Source organism: Mustelus asterias, chromosome 7 (genome assembly GCF_964213995.1).
Source record: "Mustelus asterias chromosome 7, sMusAst1.hap1.1, whole genome shotgun sequence".
Lineage (NCBI taxonomy): Eukaryota > Metazoa > Chordata > Chondrichthyes > Carcharhiniformes > Triakidae > Mustelus > Mustelus asterias.
Window position 1 is genome coordinate 70,389,686 of NC_135807.1, and position 25,878 is coordinate 70,415,563.

Sequence of the window (25,878 nt, forward strand, 5' to 3'; positions counted from 1 at the left end):
ATTTCAATTTATTTATACTATAAAAATATGAATTATACACAACAACTTGGATTTATATTGTGCCTTTAATTCAATAAAACATCCCAAGCTCTTTCACAGGACTATCTTAAAGCAAAATTGACCACCAAACTACATAGGTGTTATTTGGGCAGATGGCCAAAGGACTTTGAGGATCAAGAGAGAGAAAGGAGGAAGTTTGGAAGGGGAATTCCAGAGCTGACCCTTTCATAGTCAGAGGGTCCAATTCTGAAAAAGAACTAAGTGCGGCTACCGGCAGGAAGGCCAGTGTGGTATTCAACCAGCTTTAGGGGTTCATTCAAAATGGGAAGCATGCCAGCCAGCCTGACTTCACAAAGATTGGGGCATCATTTGTAAGGGGTGCCCCGATCTCACAGTCAGGGTACAGGTTTCCTATCCCCTTCCTCCCATGGAAACGTTGATCTCCCCCACTGACAAGGGGAACGCCTCAAACTCCTTACCACCCCCACCCCCCTACTGAGAAGGGCTACACTCTCAACTCCTTACCACCAAGGGGAGACCTCCCCCTAACCCCTGAATAAAAGGGTCACATGCACCCCCTCCACACACCACACAGACATGAGGGTGACCTGACAGTCAGAGGCCTGATCCCCCCCCCCCCCCCCCCCCCCGCCCGGCCCTGCCCCCCCCTAACAGTAGACACACACTGATGTGAGGTCATCAAAAGTTCCACCCCCTCCTCAGGCCATCTTCAGGCCCTGCCCCTTGGCAGTACCACCCTGCCAAGAAGCCAGCCTCTCCTATGGCTGAGGGCAACCTTCGGTGCAGGCATGCTATTCCAACATGAAGTTGAAGACGACCCCCTGGAATAATGGAAACATTATCATAGAATCATAGAAATCATAGAAACCCTACAGTGCAGAAAGAGGCCATTTGGCCCATCGAGTCTGCACCGACCACAATCCCACCCAGGCCCTACCCCCATATCCCTACATATTTACCCACTAATCCCTCTAACCTACACATCTCAGGATACTAAGGGGCAATTTTAGCATGGCCAATCAACCTAACCCACACATCTTTGGACTGTGGGAGGAAACCGGAGCACTTGGAGGAAACCCACGCAGACACGAGGAGAATGTGCAAACTCCACACAGACAGTGACCCAAGCTGGGAATCGAACCCAGGTCCCTGGAGCTGTGAAGCAGCAGTGCTAACCACTGTGCTACCATGCCACCATTATCACTGAACAAGTAAATAGAGCTACTTGCTCATATACATTACACCCACCATCAAAACATCCCTTAACTATAGTGACATCAGATTGTATCACCCATAGTTCATGGAGTTCATCCACTTAACAGTTTATTCAAAAAAGTGAGAGCTCTAAGCCCATTTTAAAAACTGCAGTTAAACTAACCACTGCTGACACCAGCAGGCACTTGAGGTCAAAGTGAGAGAGCCATGTGTGAAAAAAAATCTACCATTAGAAAGAGGAAGTGATTCAGGTTCACTCAACTGTGAAGGGAAAGAAAAACAAACAAAGCTGCTGTGAAACAGCCTGTATCTGTCAATCAGGAAGTTCTTAAGAGGTATTGAAACATGAAACAATGTAAACAAAGCATTTCAAAACCTTTCAGCTTTCTAGGAAGGCTCAGTGACTAGGAAAAAAACCTCCAGTGTTAAAAGAATAGGGCTGAGTGGACAGCTGTGCTGAAAAGAGGGGTCTGCTTACACCTGGGGCTTCTGAGAGGAAACAAGGGGATTCACCCTAGGTGAAAGTGACATTTCTTGTCAGTGAGAAGACTTCAAAAGGAGTCTGTTCTCACCTGGGACTTCTGAGAGGGAGCAACTCTGATCTGTAGAACAGAGCGCTGCTCTGATTTTGAAGATTTCCAGTTGTTCAGGCGGTATGGACATTAAGTAACCGGGAAACTTCAAAGTCTTCACAGTAGGTTCTTTATGCAGAGAGTGGTTGGGTGTGGAATGGACTGCCTGCAGTGATAGTGGAGTCAGACACTTTAGGAACATTTAAGCGGTTATTGGATAGGCACATGGAGCACACCAGGATGATAGGGAGTGGGATAGCTTGATCTTGGTTTCAGATAAAGCTCGGCACAACATCGTGGGCCGAAGGGCCTGTTCTGTGCTGTACTGTTCTATGTTCTATGTAGTACACAAAAGAGTGAAGATTTTTAAACAGAAAGCTACTCGAGATCACTTTTCCCAACACAAGAAGGGTGTGCAGCCATAAGACTCCAACCCAAGGGAGTCTCCCAAGGTCAATCCCTTTCCCCCACCCTGCCAGAGTCCATCCAACCCCCAGGTCCCTTGGAAGACCCTCCCTCTGCAGCCTGGCAGTGGCAGAGGGGCACACTACTCACCTCCTTGCCCACCCTCCCCCCTCTGGAGCCCAGGGCACCAGGTCCACACTTGTCAGGATCTGTACTATTTGGCACCCGCTAGACTCCCCACTGGTGCTTGGGGGACTGGGCAGGCAGCATCCCTGGAGCTGGAGAATCTAGCCCGTTAAACACATTCAAATTAGTAAAGATGCACAAGTAAGGTGTGTCTACCCACTCTGTGTGGGAACCTGATCAGGGCCAGCAGGATGGAATCACAACAGGTTTGACACCCAGCAAGAATCCAGTTTTGGTCCTCACGCCCCATTCAACGGGCCAGCAGCTATCCCGCCTGCAGCTGGCAGGAGTGGAGAATCACCCCCAAGATGTCATTTCTGACTTTGGTAAAAGCAATTTCAGTGCTGAGGCAGGGATGCAAACCTAACTGGTAGAATTCAAACATGGGCACAGATTGAGGGATAATTGGAGGACTTTGAAAAGAAAAGTTGATATGGGGGCAGTTTGCCAGGACAATGGGCTCAAGGATTGTTTTTTTGGAGGAGGTGAGTGATCTTGGCAGATAAAGGAACAGTGTCTGATAACAAAGTCGTCCAACACAGACCAGGTGGAGACGATGTGTGGTTAGCAGTTTAATGGGAACAGAGTAAGGGGAGCAGGCGGTGAGTCTCATGGACAAGATGAGCTCAATGACTGCGTGACGGGAGATTGAGAAATATGAAAGTTCCCTAGGGTCAGAGGGATTTGTAGAGGCAGTATAGCCAGGAATTCTAAAGGAAAGGAGGGAAGCAGCAAAGGTAGCTAATCACTACAATGCAGAAGGAGGCCATTTGGCCCATTGGGCCTGCACTGACAACCATCCCAACCAGGCCCTATCCCTGTAAACCCACGTGTTCATCCTGCTAATCCCCCTGACACAAAGGGGCAATTTAGCATGGCCAATCAACCTAACCTGCATATTTTTGGACTGTGGGAGGAAACCAGAGCACCTGGAGGAAACCCATGCAGACACAGGACGAACGTGCAAACTCCACAAAGTCACCCAAGGCCGAATTGAACCCAAGTCCCTAGTGCTGTGAGGCAGCAGTGCTAACCACATGACCACCTGGTCTTGGAGTTCTTTGTCACTCACCTCAAGAGCTCTTTGCATTTATTGTCAGAGGTAAGGGTGGAGGAGATTCAGGGGTAGGGTTAAGAAATCAATTGGCAGAAGAGAAAAGTAGCTGGAGGAATGATTTATCCATGGCACTATTCAAAGAAGAACAGAGGAGTTATCCGTGTCTCTATTTCTCTAGCCAATTAGTTAACTCTCATTCAACATCACAAAATATAGATTATCTCATCATTATCTGATTGTTGAAGCAAATTAGCAGCTGCACAATGTAGAAATTAACGCCCTATGTTACAACAGTAACTACACAGGATTGGCTGTGAAGCATTTAAGACACCTGGAGGTTGTGAAAAGTGGTGTATAAATGCAAGTCCACCATTTCTTTTTAGCCCGGGGGATCTTGGAATAAAGGTATTGTTGCTTAACTTAAAGGCAATCATAGCGTATCAAAGTGCAAATCTTTCAAAAATTTCAAATGAAGCTATAGCACAGCAGCTTTCCGCTTGACAGGTACATATCTTTAATGATCCACAATCAGTCTGTTTGTAAAGCAGAAATAAATATTTTGTTTTATGATTACCTTAAATTGATTTTGTTCACTGTTACTGTTTCCTATTGGAATGCAGCTCTGACAATTCGATCACTGAGAGGTTGAGTCGGCCTAAAATTGTCTCCTAAAATCCCATCGCATCCTTCAGGTAGTTCAGCTCCTTTTATGTGGGACCGTACCCTTCTGAACTCTTCGATCTAGGATGCAAAATGAAATTAGATATGAAGACACAACTTTTATAAATGAGTGGGTTGTTTTAGGTATTTTATTTGCTCATGGGATACGAGCTGGCAAGACCAGCATTCATTGTTCATCATCTATCTCTGCCCATAGTGGGCCAACTTCTTGAACTGCTGCAGTCCATGTGGCATAGATGCATGCACAGTGCTGTAGGGAGGGTATTCCTGGATTTTGACTTAATGACAATGAAGGAGTGACAGTACAGTTCCTAGGCACAATGTGTAAAGTGGAGGGGGACTTGCTTTTGATGGTGTTCCCATGTATCTGCCATCTTTGTCCTTCCACGGGGAGAAGTCAGGGACGTGGAAAGTGCTGTTGAAGGGGGCTTGGCAAAGTTGCTACAGTGCATCTTGTACATAGTACACACTGCTGCAACTGTGTAATGGTGGAGGAATCAATGTTTAACGGACAGGGTGTCGATCAATTGTGTTGAGCTTTGAGTGTTGTTGGATCTGCACCCATCCTTATACTTCATCTGTCAAAATTTTGCCTAGTCACTTAACCTATCTGTAGATTCTTTTATAGACCATTTGTTTCCTCCTCATAACTTGCTTCCTACCTTTGTATTGTGAGAAAACTTGGCTACAATTTACTCAGTCCCTTTATCCCTTCGTATCATAGAATTGTTACAGGGCAGAAGGAGGCCATTTGGCCCATCACATCTGCACCAGCTCTTCAAATGAATGTGCCATTCTTCTGCCTTTTTCACCCATACCCCTGCACATTATTTCTAGTAATCTAATGCCTTTTTGAACACCTCAATTGCCAGGCAGTGCATTTCAGACCCAAACCACCCGATGTGTGAAAATGTCACATTTGCTTCTTTCGCAAATCACTAAATCTGTGCCCTCTCGTCTTCAAACCTTTTATGAGCAGGAACAGTTTCTCCCCATCTACTCCGTCCAATCCCCTCTCTATTTGGAAATTTAGCATGAACATCCCAAGTCATTAATATAGATTGCAAAACATCAAGGCTCCAGCACTGATACCTGTGGCATTCCAGTAGTTACAGTTTGCAAACCTTTTATCCAGACTCTAGCCGGAATTTTACTGCCCCGCCTGCCATAGGAATCAGAATGGGCAAAAGGTGGACCATGGGAAGGTCTATTGACCTCAGGCAGGATTTTACAGTTTCAGGACAAGCGAGGCCATAAAATCCCACCCTCTTGTTTCCTGTTAGTTAGACAGTCCACCATCTGTGCTAACATGTTATCCATGAACTCTTTACCACATGGAGTCATCTTTTATGTGGAAACTTATCAAAAGACTTTTCAAATTCCAAGTATGTTACGGACACAATCCCCCCCCAGAAATTTCTGTGTGGTCTCTGGTTGGAAAAGCAGTGGGGCCAGGTGGTTCAGCATAATTCAAATCGCAATCCATCCATACTTCAGACAATTTTCTGGGGATTGGGGTGATTCACGTCATGAAGGGAATTTGTGGGACCAAAAGATACCAGCAAAACCAGCTTCTCAGGAGATCAGTGTGCCTTTTTTAAAGGGCGCCCCGATTTCAATGTAAAGTTGAAGGAGGCTGATAGTGATTCCTGCCGGCTTCACGTGCACCAGTGGGTGGGAGATTTGAAGGGGACTGGAGAATTATTCTGAACATGTTAATCATGGTATAAATATGCTAATCTGGTTCACAACCTCACTGGGTGTAAATCAAATGTAGGGCGAGATTCTCCGATCTCGTCCATGGCCACCCTGCTGCAAGTGATAATGGAGAATTTGACATTCCAGCCAAAATTCCATTCACTTTCAGTGACATTGGAGAATCCCAGCTGCGAACAAGGATGGTGATTTTTGGCATTTCAATAAGTGCCACTGCAGCAACACTCCAGGACAGAGCAGTTGGTAGCTCCACTACTAGACCTGATGTCCAATTTCTCCAACATCACTGTGGTTTCAGGACAACTACTCACCATCACCCAAAACTGGAAAACCATTTTTTCTAAAATGTACTCTGGCTTGGAACAAATGTTAGTCAGAAGACAAAACATCTACAGTTGCAACCAAAACCAAATCTCATCTCACAATTAAGATAACAGGCTTATGCTTCCTTAGGTGCTCTCGGATGGAAACACCAGAAGGCAATGATGGCCACACTGGAACCTTTCATGGCAAGGCTTTCGGGAACATGCATTCCCTAAACAGCAGACAGCAAGGCAAGAAAGGCCTAAAAAAGTTAAATGCCATCCCTTAAAAAGGGGAAAATAGCCCTCCTCCCCACGATAGGCTGCTGACAAGCATTTTGAAAAGTTTTCAGAATACCAGCAGTAAAGGGAAGACCTGTTGCTGACAAACAATATGCTGATGACCTGAATTTTTCCAAGCAAACTGAGGTCATGTCCGGATTCATTCTGAAAGAGATCAGGCACAGTATTGTACCAATAAAAACAAGTTTTTAATAATTGGAAATCCATATCTCCCTCAACTTAATCTCTTAATTTTCTCTTGGTCATGCCACCGAGTTCCATTCTACTGCTGCTATACCAATGTTGCTGGAAAAGAAAACTTTGTTGTTTACTCCTTAACCAACTTCATTAAAACATATAGGCCCGGACTTTCCCAGCAGTGTACAGGATGTACCCATCAATTGTGATTTGAACTGCCTATTTGCCTATTTATACTGGAGCCACTGAGAAACTTCTAGTCCTTGCTCCAGTTTGAATCCAGCAACAAGTAGAGTCAAGAGACTGAACAGCTAAAGCAGAGTCAAGACCCCTTTCTCATCACGAATATGCCTCTTATGGTCCGTCTTCAGTTCATTGACTTGCACTTCTTTAAAATTATCCTGTCACCACACTGCACAGCCTCCCCTACAACACTGCTCACCCCACTTAATTTATTCAAGACAATGCTCACCTCGCCCTCAGCCCCAACAACAGCCATCTCCCCACCCACCTGACACTGGTCCCAAACCCTTCCCCCAAGGCAATGCTCACCCCCTTTCTTGCCCACATGACAATGCACACCCCTTGACAATGCTTACCCCTCTCTCACCCCCAACAATGCTTTTCCCTTCCTTCACACCACTCCCGTCAAAACAATGCTTGCTCACATCCCAGTTCAACATCTGCTCCTTACTCCGAACGGGTTAAACCGCACCCCCCCCCCCCCCCCCATTGGAAGAACTGGAACCAGGGATTCCACAAGATGAATCAGGAGAGGGGATACTGAGTACGGAGCAATCCTGGGGCATGGTGCTGAGCAGTTTTGGAGGAGGTGTTGGGCTGTACATGCACAGGAGTTTCTCAGGGTGTCGAGGCACATCAATGTCTGAAGTGGATTCATTTGCCACTCCCTATAATCGGAATATTTAGGTCAATAACCACTTGTTATCTCAATGCTGTTTGTGTAACTTCACCATGTGCAGAATTGGTTGTTATGCTTCCAATATCACAAATTGACAACCAAGTATTTCCTTGGGGGCAAAGCATTTGGGATATCCTGCAGTTGGTACGGGCACTATCTGAATGATAGCCCTTTCTTTCAGCTGTTACATTTATCCAGATTTGAATGCTGTGCAGTTGCATAATGTTACATAGTTAAGCAAACTGTACTGAATTAGTTATCAAATTAACCTGGACAAAATCATAATAAATAGTCACATGGCTATTTTTCACTCCTATTGCTAATTATGTGTTTAAAATGTTTAGGTTAAACAGTTTTTCCTTTTAACCAAACAACAGTGCCGTTCAACTTCAAACAGTGGCATTTAACAACTAGATCAAAGTGGAAAATGCATGTAACTATTTATTCTCATATTGATTCACACCTCTGGTTACCTGACTCCTGTTAATCTGTTTCAAAAAAAAAGTGATAAAAGCCAACTATCATTTCATCTTTGACCTTTCCTTAAGATTCTTTTGCCAGTATGGATTCAAAGGCTGTCACCTTTACTTAAAAGGCATTAAAAAACTTTCAAATTTCTCATGTACAGAGGCAAGCTTTATGAAGTTCATCACGTACCTGCAACTGAGAGATTGTTAAAGGGTATCGGAATAATATCCAGGTCACATTTTCACAGCATGGAGGAATGGTCAGAGAGCCTTCATATACCCAGTAATCTCGAAGAAGTGGATCTAAAACAGTGAAAACGCGATGAAATTAAAAACATGCAAGGAGATATAGATATTCTATTGAACTACTTCATGCCTTGAATGACACCTACAATATGCAGGAGGAGGAAATACTTACCAGGAAGGAGGGTATTAGGATTGAAACATGGCATGGTCTTCAATTTTCCCTAAACAAAACAAAAATACCATTGTAAAAAGAAAATCTTTAGATCAGTGAAGAAAAATTACACAGTAATTATATCATGTCACAATTTTGACCTATTCTTCTCAAGCCAACTAAACTGGCATTCTAACATTGGTATTCAAAGTTTCAGATTCGCGATTAACATTTGGAACTTATTCCTTTTCCCTCTGAATCTCACAATGAGCGGAATGGCTTTCCATTCCCGATGGCACATCCAGAAGTGCATGCCACTTCCACTCTTGTGTTGACATCTTGTACAGACATATAAAAGGATTGACAGCAGGCATTTGAAACACATGCAATTGTGTGGCACAGCCAGTTTTCCATTGGAGGATCCCACCATCAGGAGAGTTCAGCAGATGCAGGTGGGCTATAAAATAGCCACTTGGACAAGCAGGAAAACTCTGCAATAAGGCCCCAACATTCCTGTCTGTCTCCTTGAGGAGAACAGTGACCATGACACCACACAACCCTGCCACAGCAACCTCTGCAAGACGTGCCGGATCAGACACGGATGCCATCATCTCACGTGAGAACACCATCTACCAGGTACACGGTACATACTCTTGCAACTCGGCCAATATTGTCTACTGGATACGCTGCAGGAAAGGATGTCCCGAGGCATGGTACATTGGGGAGACCATGCAGACGCTACGACAACGGATGAATGAACACCGCTCGACAATCACCAGGCAAGAGTGTTCCCTTCCTGTTGGGGAACACTTCAGCGGTCATGGGCATTTGGCCTCTGATCTTCGGGTAAGCGTTCTCCAAGGCAGCCTTCACGACACACGACAACGCAGAGTCACTGATCAGAAACTGATAGCCAAGTTCCGCACACGAGGACGGCCTCAACCGGGATCTTGGGTTCATGTCACACTACATGACTTGCCTGGGCTTGCAAAATCTCACTAACTGTCCCAGCTGGAGACAATACACATCTCTTTAACCTGTACTTAACCCTCTCTCCACTCACATTGTCTGTACCTTTAAGACTTGATTACCTGTAAAGACTCACATTCCAATCATTATTTTGTAAATTGAGTTTGTGTCTTTATATGCCCGATTTGTGAACAGAACTTCCACTTACCTGATGAAGGAGCAGCGCCCCGAAAGCTAGTGGCTTTTGCTACCAAATAAACCTGTTGGACTTTAACCTGGTGTTGTGAGACTTCTTACTGTGTTTACCCCAGTCCAACGCCGACGTCTCCACATCATGTCTCCTTCTTGTCAGAGGTCCGAGCCATTTTTTCCAGTGTACCACTTTATTCCTCTCAGAACATCTCAAACTTCTCCCGACCCATCATTAATCTTTATTGTCCTGGGATTAATTCATCACAAGGAATCCCTTGCGTATCATTTTTGGAGATGTCAGAGCAAAGACATAGACTCAACATTACTCAGCAATGACTTCTTGCAGATTTCCCTTTGGGCCATCAGGAAATGGTTGTTGGTTCTCTTCGAGAAATGTCAACAGGTGGCCCTCCCACCTGACTAAGGTGGCCTGGAAGGAAATTGCAGAGGAGGTTGGCAACCATGGGGATCCAAAGATCACAGGTGCAGTGCAGTGCCAGGAGTGACCTCCTTGGATCTAGAATGTCATGGGATTCTCTCTCATGTGGGCATCAGGTTCAGTGCTTGTGTGAATGTGCAGCTAGGTTAGGTGAACGAATGCATGACCAGCCTCTGGACCAAATGGCACTCAAGGCCAAGCATATGACTGCTTAATCCAATTGGATACCAGCTAACACATCAATAGGTCAATGTGGGATAGGGATGTGCAGAGAAAGGGTCAGGTGGAATTTGCCAAGTCCCTAAATCTCCACTTTCTCCTGCAGATCCATAACCAGAAGGAAAGGATGAAGACATGCAGAGAAGTTCCCAGTCTCAAGGGTCCTCACCCCTGCAGAGCAGGAACCCATCTAGGTTGTGGGAGAAAGGAGCAGCTGATCCATAGCTGCTGGTGAGGCATCCATCCTCTCCCATCATCTTACGACCCAACTATTCATGCCAGTACATCAGCTGATTGTAGGGTTGCCAGGTCGAAGACTGTTCCCACTAACCCTGCCCTCAAACCTAGTACAAAAGGAGCCAAGAAACATTTTTTACTATACTGCTCAGACACATGGAACTGCCTTTGAATGAGTTCTGCACCAGGGCATGTTTTACTTCAGTGATGAATGATTGCTAAGAGGTGTTTGAAATTTATGGCAAAAGTCAGGGGGTCAATTTTTACACAAGAGCGACTATTACTTGAGTATACATGATATATTGTTTACACTTTATTCATGTGTACATTATCATTTTTCTAATGATGCTGGCATGCCCCATAGTTGACACTCAATGGTGGTTACAGGAGAACGTTAGACATCTCTTGTGTAAGAGACTATGGAGTGGTGTTAGCTATCATTCTTCATTTAATGTCCATTCATGTGCCAATTTAGATGGTCGCCAGTCTACGAGATAGAGGAACAGGCAGGCTCTGCAAATACTCATTATACGCAGTGTGGGCTGTGCAGATACACCATGTGTAGTGTCAAGGAGATTGGCTGAGATGATGTTCCACATTATGTGAAGTCAAGGGGTTGTAACATTGGAATGTATTGAGATCTCGGTCACGATAGGCTTTTTGACTGGCCAGTTACTTGCTATTCAATGTAATAGAGGATGCAAGGGTAGAGGTAGCACTGGGAGATGTAGTGGAAGCTGGCAGGGGTTGGTAGACATTCCAAGCAGATCAACCTGTCTTTGCAATGGAGCAATGGGTCCAGCAAGTAAACTATGTGAAGGTCATACATTTCATCCATATAGCTGCTGATTTTCTACTCCTTCAACTGTCCACACCCAAAAGTCCATCCATCCTTCACAGGCCTCATCCCATTTCAATCTGCAATTCTGGCAACTACAAGTAAATCTTTGGACATGCCACAGTTGCGCTTTGAATGACCCTCAATTTGCAACCCGTCACCATACAGCCTTCCCCATCACCTTTGACCCTCCCAAAATCACTGTGCACATACCTACTGTAACCCTTTAAGCTCCGCCCATCACCCTGGACCCCCATCATCGTGAACTTGTGCATGTCATCGCACCCCTGAGTATATCACACTCCCCATCGAGTTTCCATTAGATCAAGCATATTTAACTCACTCTGCCTGTCAAGTCTTCCATTCAGTCTTCATTAAATTCTGCCCATTGAAATACATTATTTTCACCATTTTATTTCACTCCTACATTTTTGTACTGTTGCCGGATTCTGATAGCCAGTGTATTTTTTCTAGTCAGTTTTCACCTCTTCCTTCCTGGATGATGTCAATTCAATGCTGGAGTGCACACGCTGGCACCCAATTGGAATCACTACATTCTGCAATCTCTCCTTTCCTTCTCTACGTATGGTATGCTTTGTCTGTATAACGCGCAAGAAACAATACTTCTCAGTGTATGCTAATACACGTGACAATAATAAATCAAATCCAAAATATGATTGTCTAATTTGGAATGTTACTGGTTATAATTTACGGTCATTCACATTTACTTTATTTTCTTTCCCCCTCACAGTAAGATCACAGGGCTAGAGAAAGAGGATGGATAATTAAGTTAATTGCTACCCAATGGCACTGCTGGCAAGTGTACATTTGTGGAGATCAAGGTAAAAGCTTTGTTGTGACATTTGCTCTGATCAAATGTTCAATCAACCCAGTGTTTTAACCAGAAGGATTATTCTCTTCACTGCAGTTCAAGTGAGCAAAGGATGTAAAATTAAATTCTGCCAGTTTCCCACTGGGCATAAATAGTGTACTTTTTCCAATTGGCCTTTTATCACTGCATATCTTCTTCTTTCATATAAAATCAATATTAAATTCTCTAGCTTTTGAAGGCTTATTTCTGGAGGACATTTCCCTAATTGGCCCGATATTTTTCCATTTACTTGCTTCTCCCAGGAGATTACATAGCTTTGAATGAGAAGTGTATATCTGATGCATGGTAGTTGTGTGGGACAGGCTGGATGGATCAGAGAGTCCTGTCTGTTATTGTCATGTCATGTATTCGTATGCAAATAACATCTTAAAGCTGAACTGCTGGAATTGAGATTGCTGCAATCAAAATTTTACATTCAGAGCTCTGATAAGAATGTTTTGGAGGAGAAAGAAGAGGATAAACAAAAGAGTTACATCATGGACAAACTGTTCCCTGACCTTAGTCACTAAATTATTTAAAATCCCAGGCACAGCTATCAGGGATGGTCAGAAAAAAAAATAGTTTCTCAGCCCAAGGCTCTTCAGAAAGAAAGTGACAAAACAAGCTAACCAGCAGATAATCTCAATCAAAATATAGCTTTGCCAGGAGAGTCCCCAACTTCTACACCACCATCTAAATTACTGCAGGGAATATCTATTTCAGACATGTATACCAATTCATCCAATGATGTTTTGTCCAGCTGGTAAACACCTTAAACAATTTTTACCCTGAAGCACAAAAGTGTGATGATGGGCATTGTAATCTTCTGTTTTGTAGGAATCCCTGCAGTGATTATATGTGGTCAATATACAATAACAAAATAATTCCAGAGTTTCCACATGTCCAGTTGGTTGTTAATCAGGAGCACAATCAGATTAATACTTGCCTCCCATACAACAAGCACAATACTTTAGTTTTCTGGCAACTTTCTACACCCAGTTTATTTAAAGACATGTTTGGAGGATGCTTCCCAGAAGACCATTGCTCCTTCTACAGCTCGTTAATAACAAGGTCCCATGACTCTCAATGAAGAGCAGGGAAATTTTCCTCAGTGTCCTGGTAAACGTTTTTCCCTGCAAGCAATTGTAAAATAGAGGAAAGGATTGTCTGGTGGTTATCATGTTGCTGTTTGCTAGATATTGCTTTGTGCAAATTGGCTGCTACATTTCCTGTAATACGATAGTAACGGCACCTCAAAAGTACTTAAGTAGAAACAAATTATTGTGGATGCTGGAATCTGAAACAATAACAGAAAATACTGGAAAATCTCAGCAGGTCTGACAGCATCTGTGAAGAGAGAATAGAGCCAGCATTTAGTACCTGGACAACTTTGAAGAATCATCCAGATTCAAAACGTTGCAAAATCTTACGGTTATGAGAGGAGCTTTATAAAATGTAAAAGAAAGACCTATAATCACTTTTCGCAATCACCAGATATCCCAAGGCACTAATGAAGTACTTCTGAAGTGTATCTACTGTTGTAATATCAGAAACACAGCAGCTAATTTACACATAGCAAGCTCCACAACAGCAATGTGATAATAACCAGATAACCTGAGTTTATTTAGCTGTTGACTGAGGGATACATATTCGCCAGGATAACGGAGATTATTCCCCTGATCTTATTCAAAATAGCCATGGGATCTTGAACATCCACCTGACAAGAGCAGATGGGGCCTCAGCTTAACTTCTTATCGGAAAGATGGCACCTCCAACAATGCTACACTCTCTCAGTATTGTGCTGGTGAGTCAGCCTTGATTTTTATACTCAAGTCCTGAAGTAGGACTTAAACTCAACACCTGCGACTCAAGGAGGTGAAGTGCCAGCAGCTGAGCTAATGCTAACATTGAAATTATGAATTGAGCTTATAACAGATTTGGCTACATCATATCTGCTGATCTATGGGGGAGCAGATGGCTCAAAAGAGAGCTTATTATGTACATTAGCATCCTAGACATTCATTTAAGCAATGTGAACAATTAAGATAAGATATTTCCTCTGTTATGGCTGGGGGTGGGGTGGAGCCACTATACTACACAGATGTGGCAAGCCTTCTAATGTGAATCAAATGAAGCTGGATTTGCTTGAAAAAAAGAATGTGGTCAATCTCTTTTTTGTTATTTTTACACCACCAAATTCTGCTATCCTCTTCTCAGCCTATGAATACAAAAACATGGAAAGCCAGTTTGTGTTACCTTCTTTTGACATATTCACATCATACAGATGTTGAGTGGCTTTCAGTGAGGCAACTATTTTTTTTTTATAGAGAAAAGCTTACCTTGTACTGGATTTCCTGAAGGATTTCAGTGACAGCCTTTAGACCCAAGTGCTCCTTTCCGATCTGTGAAACGCAAAAATAAGTGTTTATTTACCACTGCCATTTTGTCTTCCAGGGCTATTAAAATCAGAAATCAGTCACACAGCAACAAAGGAGTAACCTTATAATTAAACATTGATTTGGTGAATAACATTTGAACATGTTACAAAACGGATTTGAATCTTTTCTATAGTAAGGCAGCAGAACAGGAGGTCACTGAACAAATCTGAAATAAGTTTTCTAAAGTTGACACACAGCTCCTTTTTAAAACATTATATTTTAAGATCGATAGTACTGGGGGGGCAGATTCAGATTCTTAACATGAATCACACACGTTTTAAACTTCTTTCATACGAAAGATAAATTTAGATGTTTGGTAGAATTGCTGATAAAAAGACGTGCTGTTGAAGCTTTTCATCTTAAAACAGATACAAGAATACCAAATTTCAAAGGGGACAGCAATTTATATTGCATGAGAAAAGGGTGCTGATTAGTTGGCATGTGGACTCTGGTCAAGGCATTGCCGTGAAGAATACACCATGGAATATTCAACCCCAAGCTTTTGTTTAAATTCAAAAGAGGAAAATCAACTCTGATTGGTCAAGGTTTTGCCATGGGGTATGCACCAGGGAATGACTGTCCATGTTTTCCTTTAGTTGAAAAAGGCAAAATATCTGGACATATTTTTGTTTGCATTGGACAGGGCCCTGCCTATAAATACATGTAGCTTCTAAAAAGCCCAAGTGTCACATTGGGAACTCAACTGATAATCTCAAATTGGCTGTTAGTGTAATTGTACTATATTCAGGATTGTGCATGGAGAATAGCAGTTCTCTAGAGCAGTGGGTTCCAATTGCTGTGCCGCAGACATGAGAAGGGTATAAGTTTGCCACCGCTGGCACTCCTATGCACATACTCTTGCACTGAGCTACTCAACAAGCTCCAACCATTTCTCTCAGCAACCACTCTGCTCCTGCTGTGGATGCCACTCAAATGCTGCAAAAATCAGTTTTCTTCCCAACAACCGCTACCCCGCCCCACATAATAGTTCCTGGCTCCACTAATTTTTTTTATTTCCAATTCTTCAACTGATTTTCCAGTGACAAATATTTAATTCTCATCAGCCTATGGTTCCTACTTTTGGCTGCCCGCTGATCAATGTAATTGGTTGAGCTGTGAATATGTTATGCACTTTTCTGAACAATTTTGCAGGCAAATGAGGTAATAACTATGATTTTTTTCAAAGTGTTATTTTACGTTTCTACCAAATAGGTTGATCATAGCATTAATTTGCTTTCATAAAAAAATCTGGCAGAGAAGTTGACGGCTCAATTGAATCAATAATCAATGTGGGGCAAAAAACCTTACTGTACCAGCCCTAAGTAGGAATGTGCAAAAGTGGAATCAATTCCATTTCAGTGATAATTGCAGAACATAGAACAGTGTGAGGTGTATGATGTCAACCTATTCCATGTCTGTTACAAGCCAAGTGTATTTTAATAAATGAAGGGTGTTGTGGATGTTGCACGAAGTGGAGTACAGATTGTTTTTTACTATGATGATGATGATATGGAAGAGAGAGAGTTAGTTCCTCATTTCACTTCCTTTTGATACAGGAACTGCATGTAGGCCATTAGTGACTTTGAGGTGAACTTAGCCTGTGTGTTGCAGTCATACACACACGTACATGTGTGTGCACTCACCTGTGCATGTGCAGATATTGAGAATGCTTTTGCATTTTTACACACACATATATAAAAATGTGTTGGTTTATGTGGGTGTTTTATATATTTGAGGTGTATGTGTGGGGATATTGTGAATGCACTTGTGTGCATGTATATCTGTACATACACATGCAAAGAGAGAAATGTTGTATTATAAACAAAAGAACTATTTTGCATTTCCATAGCAGCTTTCACCACCGTAAGATATTTGAAAGCATCTCAGACAACTAGTACTTCTGCAGTTGGCACTGCAGCATAAGAGTCACGAGCATAGGCTACTATATTACTCATAACCAATGTAAAGGGCTGCCTTGCTTTCGTGCATGTTTGGTGAAATCATTATATTACCTTCTGTTCCTCAGTCTTGTTTTGGAGAAAGTGCTGCTCAAATTCATAAATGTGCCACCTCTTGTCATACCTATTCATCAAACTAAAGGTATATGTTTATTCTCCTGAATCATGCGGCTAGATGTAACCCATGATGATTGACTAGTCAACCTATCAGCATCCATTGCTCCAAGGCCTTGCTCCAAAATCAGTTCAGCTGAAAAAAAGTGTACTGTGGAATTATTTGTCTCATTGAAGTGTGCCGTATTACTGAAAAGGTTGGGAACCACTGCCCAACAGCGTATTCCCCATGGCAGGGGTTCCCAAACTGGGGTCTGCAGACCCCCAGGGATTCGTGAAGGGTCTCCAAGGTGTCTGTAATTCTAGTAACTGTCATGTGACTAGCAAACGCCAGTTCCAACGTTCAAAATTTTAAAGTAATTAAACAAAACAAATAGGCTAATTGGAGCAAGGCCTTGGAGCAATGGATGCTGATGATTGACTAGTCAATCATCATGGGTTAGATATAGCCGCATGATTCAGGAGAATAAACATATACCTTTAGTTTGATGAATAGGTATGACAAGAGGTGGCACATTTATGAATTTGAGCAGCACTTTCTCCAAAACAAGACTGAGGAACAGAAAGTAATATAATAATTTCACCAAACATGCACAAAAGCAAGGCAGCCCTTTATATTCCTCATCCTTCATGCCCAGCCCTGTGAGGCTCCATTCTTTACCTCTTGCACATTCACTATTTCCCCTCTCCACTTCCAATGACTTGCTAGTCATAGGTCAGAGATGATGTGGAGATGCCGGCATTGGACTTGGGTGGGTACAGTAAAGAGTCTCACAACACCAGGTTCAAGTCCAACAGGTTTATTTGGTATCACGAGCTTTCGGAGCGCTATTCCTTCATCAGGTGAGTGGCCACTCACCTGATGAAGGAACCGCGCTCCGAAAATTCATGATACCAAATAAACCTGTTGGACTTGAACCTGGTGTTGTGAGACTTAATAGGTCAGAGAAAAATTCATTCCACCTCCTTTCTGCCTACGCTCAACTTCAACAACTGCTACTATCCTCAACAATTTTCTCCCTTGGCCACATTTGGTGATCATGCACACCAAAATCCATTCTTGTCAGCATGTACACATAGGGGGCAATCGTGAGCCCACACTCATTATCCATGCACATGCCAGAGGGGGCTCAAGATCCAGAAGTCGCAGATCTCGCCAGCAAGATCCTGATCCCCCCCCCCCCCCAGCTCCCCTTTGCTGGAGACATCATCAAGTTCACGCCCATTATGGGCCTTTACATGTATTTCAATAAATTTTAATATCATTAGCACGTCCCTTGCCAGATATCGACCCCTGCCATATATTGACACCGCACTGACGTGACATCAGCGAGGTTTACAACAGGTTCACCTAGACATGAACCTGTCCTTCGGGTCTCCCCAGGAGCTTAAAGGAAAGTATAGTACGAGGGAGAGAGGGACATAGCCAGGCAGAGAAGTGCTGACTCAGATCAGGGCGGGGGTGGTGGGGGGGGCAGTGGGGTTGTAGGAAGGGGAGCCCGAGACCTCCATGGCGAGCTGGGGTGGTGTGGGTTTATTCCTGTTCTGATCAGGACGCCCTTTAAAGATGGCATCCCGATCTCAGTGCAGCCAGGCTGTGTTTAAGCCCCGCTCCCCTGCATGACGGCATGAAACATGCCCCCTTTGGGTAGAGTGTCCCAAGACCTGGAGAGAAAACCGATGTTTCTCTGGAGAGAAACACTCCGGTTTTCTCGTCGGAAACAACACACTACCATTTTTTGGTAAGATTCCTCTCATAGACTCATGAAGATTTGAAGTCCAAAAATCCAACTCCTAACCCTTAGCTCACTGTCTTTCTCATTTAAAAGGCAGAAAACTTAGACATTGGCACTAAACAGGCCAATGACAAAAACCTCGACAGCAATACACCTTTACTCATCCTTACTCTGCCTAGCACAATGGTCACATGCTCACATGCTCCATGGTTAATACAGGGCATCAACATCATGCATGAGAACTCCACATCCATTGCAAACTTTACCATGCCAGCTAACACATTTTGGAACTTATCTCAATTAATTAGTGCTGCACAGAAGTCTCTTTTTAAATGAAGATCATTTCTCTGCCCTGTTTAGCACTAGACTATCACGGCGGTAAGCACTGCTGCCTCACAGCTCCAGGGACCTGGGTTCAATTCCAGCCTTGGGTGACTGTGTGAAGTTTGTATGTTCTCCCCATGTCTGCTTCGATTTGCTCCGAGTGCTCCGGTTTCTTCACACTCTCCAAAAGATTTGAAGGTTAGGTGAACTGGTCATGCTAAATTCCCCCCCTTTGTCAGGGGGATTAGCAGGGTATATACATGGGGTTACGGGGATAGGCCATGGGTGAGATTGTTGTTGGTGCAGGCTCGGTGGGCTGAATGGCCTCTTTCTGCACTGTAGGGGTTCCATGATGAACAGCTGACCACAAAAATTAGCATTGCAAGTGAAACAAGGGATTCCACTGGAGGATTCACCAAGGTGAGCAGAATCAGGTGACAAGGAAGACCAAAAGCAGAGTTAACTGAAGAGCCAGCTCTCAACTTGCAGTCCAGGTGGAGGAGTTCTCAAAGAGGTATTACTACCAACACCAGGACATACTAATTAGTATGTTATATGCTTTCGTAGGCAGTTTCCATTACAAGTGTAAACATAGGAATTTGTAAATGGAAAAAACTAGCCAAAAGTGAGAACAAAAATGAATGGAAAATGTTTTGTATGCAGGAATAGCGTACAGATGCAAGCTCTTTAACCGACTACAAAGATAGACATGGGCAAGATTTTCTGGTCCCACCCACCCAGAGATTGGAAATTCTTGCTCAAGATCAACCGACCTTTCAATGGTCTGTCAAATTTTCCAGCCCGCCTGCAACTGTTTCTGAGGGGGCGGGACTGGAAAATTTACCCCATAGCCTACTTTTAATTGCTCTATGTTCACTTAGTTGCATGCCAATGAGTAGAACAGTTTCAACACCTTTCAACCACCATCAGCATTCATTACAGCATAAATTCCCCTCCCATTGTGTCCCACTTGTAAAAACTTCCAACTTCATACTGCACATTTCCATTTCCTCATTACCCCTTTCAGAATGCCAAATAGAGAATAGAGACTATTTCACTTAGAACCTTTGATATCAGCAAAGAGGAAACTTCGATTCCAAAAACATGTGCTGGGAACACAATAAAGATACAGTGGTAAATTATATATGATAGAGAAACTATTTTCTTTAGGGTTTTCCGCATTTGCCCATGTCTTTTGATCACTAGCAGCTGTAATGTATCCTTCACTTCTTGTCCATTCCTTATAAGGAAGCCTACTTACTGAGCCAACATTATTTGACACTCCAATAATCTAGCGCAAATCCACTCAGTTAAAAAAAAAAATCACAATTGCTCTTTTATGCAAGTATTTCTTTAATAAATTGGATTGAAACACCATTTTCATGACCACTGGACAGCTCAAAAGCAATTTACAGCCAATGAGGCCCTTTGATGAGCAGTCACTGTTGTAATTTAGGAAACAAGGCAGCTAATTTGCAGTCAAAAACAGCACGTGATAATCTGTTTTGTCAGGAGATAAATATTGGCTGGGCTAACGCCCCCACTCTTCTTCCAAATAATGCCATGGGAATCTTTCATATCTACCCAAGAAAGAAGGTGGGGCCTTGGTTTAACATTTCATCCAAAAGACAGCACCTCCAACAGTGCAATGCTCCCTCAGTACTGCACTGGAGTATCAATCTTGATTTTCACGCTCAAACTCTGGAGTGGAACTTGAACACCCTTAATTCAGAAGCAAGTGCACTGCCAAAAGAGCTACAGTTGATACGCAATAGCTTACTCAGACCACTGCGCTCTCAGTTACTCCTCCTTCACTACCAAAAATAATTTGTGTCCGTTATTTTCAATAGCGCCTGGAATGGCCAATTCCTTGATTCATATACCCACCAGTGAAAAACACAACAATTCGAAAGAATAAGCCATTCGGCATCTCCATCTTGCTCTGCCATTCAATAAGATCACGACTGATCAGAATGCAGCCTCACCCACCCGACGACCTCCCAAACTCTCAACTCCTTTGTCAATCAAAAATCTAACTCAGCCTTGAACAGGAGAAGACCCTTCAGCCCCTATTCTCCTATTCAAAATGATCAGATTGTGGCTTCAATTCTACTTTCCTTCCTATCCCTATACCTTTAGACTCCCTTGACAAACAAGAAACTAAATTAGGCTTAAAAAACTTTCAATCACCCTACCTCCACCACACTTTGTGGAAGTTTTCCACAGAGTCACGATCCGCAGGGAAAAACGCCTCCTCACCGCAGTCTTGAAAGGGAAACATATTTTTAGATTCTGTCCCCGGGTTCTAGTTTTTCCCCACAAGGGGAACATCCGTCCTGTCAAGCCCCTGCATGTGCGTGTGTAAGCGGCAGAGTCAGCCAGCCTAGCACCCACCCACAGGCTGGTAGGTTAGGTTGCCAAGCCAGATGGTCCACGCTTCACTCATTACATACAAACATAAAAACATAGAAGAGGCAGCCGTTTAGCCCTTCAAGCCTGCTCCACTGTTCATTACGATCATGGCTGATCATCCAACTCAATAGCCTAATCCTGCTTTTCCACATAACCTTTGATCCCATTCGCCCCAAATGCACAAACGAGCAATGTCATATCTCGTGGCAAGGGCAGTCTGCAGTTCATCTGTCGTACCATTGCGTTGTAGTTCCGGGCACCATATTTAAACAGCACATTCACTTTCTGCAGCCCAGGATGTGATGGACCCAAAAGGAGACAATCGCTGTGCTGAAGTTTAGCAACAAATGCCTGGCAGCACTGCCTTGCAGTCAAGCTAAGAAGTCTCACTACACCAGGTTAAAGTCCAACAGGTTAATTTGGCAGCACAAGCTTTCGGAGCACTGCCCCTTTATCAGATGAGTAGGAGTTGTGTTGACAAACAGGGCATCTATAGACACAAACTCAATTTACAAGATAATGGTTGGAATGCGAGTCTTTACAGGTGATCAAGTCTTAAATGTACAGACAATGAGAGTGGAGAGAGGGTTAAGCACAAATTAAAGAGGCGTGTATTGTCTCCAGCCAGGACAGTTAGTGAGATTTTGCAAGCCCAGGCAAGTCATGAGGGGTTACAGATAGTGTGACATGAACCCAAGATCCTGGTTGAGGCTGTACATGTGTGCGGAACTTGGCTATCAGTTTCTGCTCAGCGATTCTGCGTTGTCGTGTGTCGTGAAGGCCACCTTGGAGAACGCTTACCCAAAAATCAGAGGCCGAATGCCCGTTACTTCTGAGGTTTTCCCCAACTGGAAGGGAACACTCTTGCCTGGTGATTGTCGAGCGGTGTTCATTCATCCATTGTCGTAGCGTCTGCATGGTCTCCCCAATGTACCATGCCCCAGGACATCCTTTCCTGCAGCGTATCAGGTAGACAACATTGGCCGAGTTGCAAGAGTAGGTACCGTGTACCTGGTAGATGGTGTTCTCGTGCGAGATGATGGCATCCGCGTCGATGATCTGACATGTCTTGCAGAGGTTGCTGTGGCAGGGTTGTGGGGTGTCGTGGTCACTGTTCTCCTGAAGACTGGGCAGTTTGCTGCGGACAATGGTTTGAGGTTGTGCAGTTGTTTGAAGGCAAGAAGTGGGGGTGTGGGGATGGCTTGGGCGAGACGTTCATCTTCATCAATGACATGTTGAAGGCTCCGGAGAAGATGTCGTATCTTCTCCGCTCTGGGGAAGTACTGGACAACGAAGGGTACTCTGTCCGCCGTGTTGCGTGTTTGTCTTTTGAGGAGTTCGTTGCGGTTTTTCGCTGTGGCACGTCGGAACTGTCAATCGATGAGTCGAGCGCCATATCCTGTTCTTATGAGGGTGTCTTTCAGCGTCTGTTGCGATTCTCCTCATCTGAGCAGATCCTGTGGTGTACGGAGGGCTTGTCCATCGGGGATGGCTTCTTTAACGTGTTTAGGGTGGAAGCTGGAGAAGTGGAGCATCGTGAGGTTATCCATGGGCTTGCGGTACAGTGAAATGCTGAGGTGACCGTCCTTGATAAAGATGCGTGTGCCCAAGAACGCAACCGATTCCGGAGGGTAGTCCATGGTGAGTCTGATGCTGGGATGGAACTTGTTGATGTCATCATATAGTTGTTTCAGTGATTGTTCGCCATGAGTCCAAAGGAAGAAAATGTCATCGATGTGTCTAGTTGTATAGCGTCGGTTGAAGGTCCTGTGCAGTGAAGAGGTCTTGTTCAAACCTGTGCATAAAGATGTTGGCATATTGAGGTGCGAATTTGGTCCACATGGTTGTTCCGTGCGTCAGGATGAAGAACTGGTTGTGGAAGGTGAAGACATTGTGGTCCAGGATTAAGCAGATGAGTTGTAGAATTGCATCTGGAGATTGGCAGTTGTCCGCGTTGAGTACTGAGGCAGTTGCAGCAATGCCATCGTCATTGGGGATGCTGATATAGAGTGCCGAGACATCCATTGTGACGAGGAGTGCTCCTGGTTCAACTGCTCCATGTGTGCTGAGTTTCTGTAGGAAGTCCGTAGTGTCGCGACAGAAGCTGGGGATTCTTTGTACAATGGGTTTCAGGATGCCCTCGACGGAGCAAGAGAAGTTCTCACACAGGGTCCCATTGCCTGATACGATGGGACGGCCGGGTATGTTGGCCTTGTATATCTTCGGGAGGCCGTGGAGATCTCCAACGCAGGGAGTACGTGGGAAGAGAGCATGGAGGGTGCTCTGAAGGTCCGGGTCAAAGGTTTTGACCAGTCTGTTGAGTTGATGGGTGTGTTCTTTGGTCGGATCTGCAGGTAACTGTCTGTAGTGTTCCTCATTGTTCAATTGTCGGTACACTTCTTTGCAGTCATCCTTTCTGTTCAGTATGACAGTGGCCCTTCCTTTGTCTGCTGGTTTGATTACAATGTTACGGTTGGTCTTGAGAGCGCGGATGGCGTTGCGTTGTGCTTGGGTGACTTGGCCCTCCAAGCCTGCACCAACCATGCTGCCTGACTTAACCAAAACCCCCTACCCTTCCGGGGACTATATCCCTCTCTTCCCATCCTATTCATGTATTTGTCAAGGACCAGGGGAGGTCCTTTGCCCTCGCATTGGGAGCCAGAGATCCCATTGTTTGGGAGGAAGCCACCAATGTGGTCAGTGCTTGCAGACCTCAGAAGAAGACCACGCTCTAAGGCAGGATGATTAATTATCTCATCCACTCCACCAGGGTATGTTAATCTTCTCCTCACTCTCAACGCCATCAGGTATTCACAGGGGTACAGTTTACAAGGATATTTCACACCACAGTACAAGGGACATCACTGATTCTCTCAAATATTTTTACATCTTCATTTCTTGTCACATCCTGCACAAGTCACGTCTTAAGCTGTTATAGATTCAATCAGCCCACACAAAGCTCCCCCACCACAATCGCATTAGGACCTTCTGTTACATTTCCTAGGTCATCAATTGACACTCAGCTTACCTTTGTTCTGCCACTTACACATTCTAATCTATTAATGAAATGCTATTAGTACGCTTCTCAGCCTTTATCACCACCCTTTGTTTTTTTGTCTATGAAATCTTTATCAAACCACCCCCCTCCCATACTGCCTTCACCCTTACAGTATAAATCTCGTCCCATTTTCTTTGTCTTCAGTTCTAACAATGGGTCACCCAGACTCAAAATGTTAACTCTATTTTCTCCCCAGAGATGCTGGCAGGCCTGCTGAAATTTTCCAGCATTTTGTGTTTGCGTTTCAGATTCCAGCTTGCTTTTGCACACAAAAGGCATGCACGCTTATCACCTCCTTTGACAGCCGTTCTGTTCGCAATCTATCATCTATCTTTATGCAGGACAAGATCGCCCACAACACCAAGTAGAGATCCCAGGCAAGAGGGAGGATACTGAAAAGCTCAGGCCATTCACCTGAGGAATCACCTGCTATACCCCTGGTATAGCAGGTGGCAAAGCTAGCTGGCAAAGACCACTCCTGTGCTGAAGGCAAGATCAGCATCTCCCAACAAGCCATTCGTTTTCGCGCACCCTTCAAAAAAATGGAAGCTCTTCAAATATAAGTGATTATCCAGCCAATCAGTAATTATCTCTTCTCTCCACCAGCAAGAAACCAGCCAGCCTATCAGCCCCAGACCACATCAGATGAGGATCCTGAGGACCCACTAGACGTCAGCCATCACCGAATTCATCTGCGCCCTCCACCAGCTCAGAAACACATCTCAGTGGAGCCTAGTTTTACAACAAGCTTAGGGTCACCATCTGGTGAGTACAGCACAGTAGGCAGAAGCAGGAACAGCCAAGGTCACTGGCACTCGAGGACTGCTGGAGGCCAGGTTCCTGCTGAGTCTGACAAGCCTACGCAATCAGCACACACAAAGCTCCCCCACCACAACCGCATTAGGGCCATCTGTTACATTTACATTCCCAGGCAGGGGTATAGCAGGCAGGGTTGTCAGAGGCCATTACCAGATTAGAATTGATGGAGGAGTCTGATGTTGTGACACAAACATGCTGTCAGATAGGAGGTCACTGATTGACCTTGGTAGGAATAACAGCAAAATGGACCATTATTTAAATAGTAAAAAAATCACAGTATGGTGCTGTGCAGAGGGACCTGGGTGGCCTTGTGCAGGAATCTCAAGGAGTTAGTTTGCAGGTGCAGCAGGTCATTAAGAAGGCAAATGGAATTTTGTTCTTTATTGCTAGAGGGATGGAGTTTAAAAACAACGTGGTTATGTTGCAGCTGTGTAAGGTGCTGGTGAGGCCACACCTGGAGTACTGTGTACAGTTTTGGTCTCCTTACTTGAGAAAGGATATACTGGCACTGGAGGGGGTGCAGAGGAGATTCACTAGGTTGATTCCGGAGTTGACAGGGTTGGCTTATGAGGAGAGACTGAGTAGACTGGGACTATACTCATTGGAATTCAGAAGAATGAGGGGAGATCTTATAGAAACATATAAGATTATGAAGGGAGTAGATAAGATAAAAGCAGGGAAGTTGTTTCCACTGGCGGGTGAAACTAGAACTAGGGGCATAGCCTCAAAATAAAGAGGAAGCAAGTTTAGGACCGAGTTGAGAAGGAACTTCTTCACACAAAGGGTTGTGAATCTGTGGAATTCCCTGTTCAGTGGAGCAGTTGAGGCTACCT

General features: G+C 44.2%; 1 protein-coding gene across 1 annotated transcript in view; it reads right to left on the reverse strand.

The window, feature by feature from the left end:
• Positions 1–707: 707 nt before the first annotated feature.
• Positions 708–25,878, reverse strand: part of ca8 (carbonic anhydrase VIII) — a 55,400-nt gene continuing 30,229 nt past the window's right edge. The window contains exons 6-10 of the mRNA XM_078217083.1: positions 14,526–14,588; positions 8,443–8,491; positions 8,215–8,327; positions 4,031–4,197; positions 708–842 (exon numbers count right to left, since the gene is read on the reverse strand). Of these exons, the coding sequence (XP_078073209.1) occupies positions 4,063–4,197; positions 8,215–8,327; positions 8,443–8,491; positions 14,526–14,588 (360 nt within the window). The 3' untranslated portion in view covers positions 708–842; positions 4,031–4,062. The remainder of the gene's footprint in view (positions 843–4,030; positions 4,198–8,214; positions 8,328–8,442; positions 8,492–14,525; positions 14,589–25,878) is intronic.